The 986-nt window shown below is 67.0% G+C and overlaps 1 protein-coding gene across 1 annotated transcript in view; it reads right to left on the reverse strand.

The window, feature by feature from the left end:
- Window positions 1-124: 124 nt before the first annotated feature.
- Window positions 125-986, reverse strand: part of ESYT1 (extended synaptotagmin 1) — a 4,335-nt gene continuing 3,473 nt past the window's right edge. Inside the window, exon 6 of the mRNA XM_026059158.1 lies at window positions 125-155. Coding sequence (XP_025914943.1) covers window positions 125-155 — 31 coding nt within the window. The remainder of the gene's footprint in view (window positions 156-986) is intronic.

Consider the following 986-nt stretch of genomic DNA (forward strand, 5'->3'; position numbering starts at 1 on the left):
GGGGACACCCCAAGTGTGCCACCCCCATGGCAGCACCCCACRGGGGACACCCCAACTCAAGAGGACACCCCAGCAGGGACAACCACACGGGGGATGCCCCAATGACAGCCCCCCCATGGGGGGATCAGCCCAATGGGGCACCACAGCGGAGACACCTTAATGGGGGACACCCCACTGGTGGCACTCCAACAGGGGACATCCCAATGGGAAACCCCCACAGGGAGCTAAACCAATGGGGGACACACCAATGACCCCATGGGGGACAGCCCAGAGAGGACAACCCAGCAGGGGACTCTTCCCTTGATGGCACCCCGTGCAGAACATCCCAATGACAGCATCCCACAGGAGACACCCCATGGAGGACACCCCACTGATGGCACCCTAATGGGGGAGACCCCTCTGATGGCACCCCATAGGGGACAATGCAATGGGGGACTCCCCATGGATGGACACCCCACCGATGGCACCCTAATGGGGACACCCCACCGATGGCACCCCATAGGGGACAATGCAAGGGGGGACTCCCCCTGGATGCCCCCCTCCATAGCAGGCACCTCCATAAGGGCCACCCCAATGACAGCACCCCATGGGGCGCAGCCCCAGCGGTGGCCCCCCCACCCCACCCCAAACCCCAGGGACCACGCGGAGGCCGGGGCTCTCTACTCCCTCCTTTATTTGCACGGCAGGGACGGGGGCCGCGGCCCCCCAGGAAGGCAGCGAGGGGACGGGCACGGCGGTGGCACGGCGGTGGCGGTGGCTCTAACACAAGCGTCTCCCCATGACGCGGGGAGGGGGGGGAGGTTTCTCCCTCCATAGAAACGAGGGGGGGGGGGAAAAGGCACGACATAAATAGTAACAGTCCAAAGCAGCAGCGCGGGCGGCGGGGGGGCCGGGGCAGCGCCCCGTGGCCCCCCCAGGTCTTTGGTCAGTGCAAGGCAGGCGGCGGCGGGACGAGGGGGGGCCGGCGCTAGGGGCTGCTCCGCTCG

Source organism: Apteryx rowi, unplaced genomic scaffold, assembly GCF_003343035.1.
Source record: "Apteryx rowi isolate R43461 unplaced genomic scaffold, aptRow1 scaffold_1520, whole genome shotgun sequence".
In the NCBI taxonomy this organism is placed as follows: Eukaryota; Metazoa; Chordata; class Aves; order Apterygiformes; family Apterygidae; genus Apteryx; species Apteryx rowi.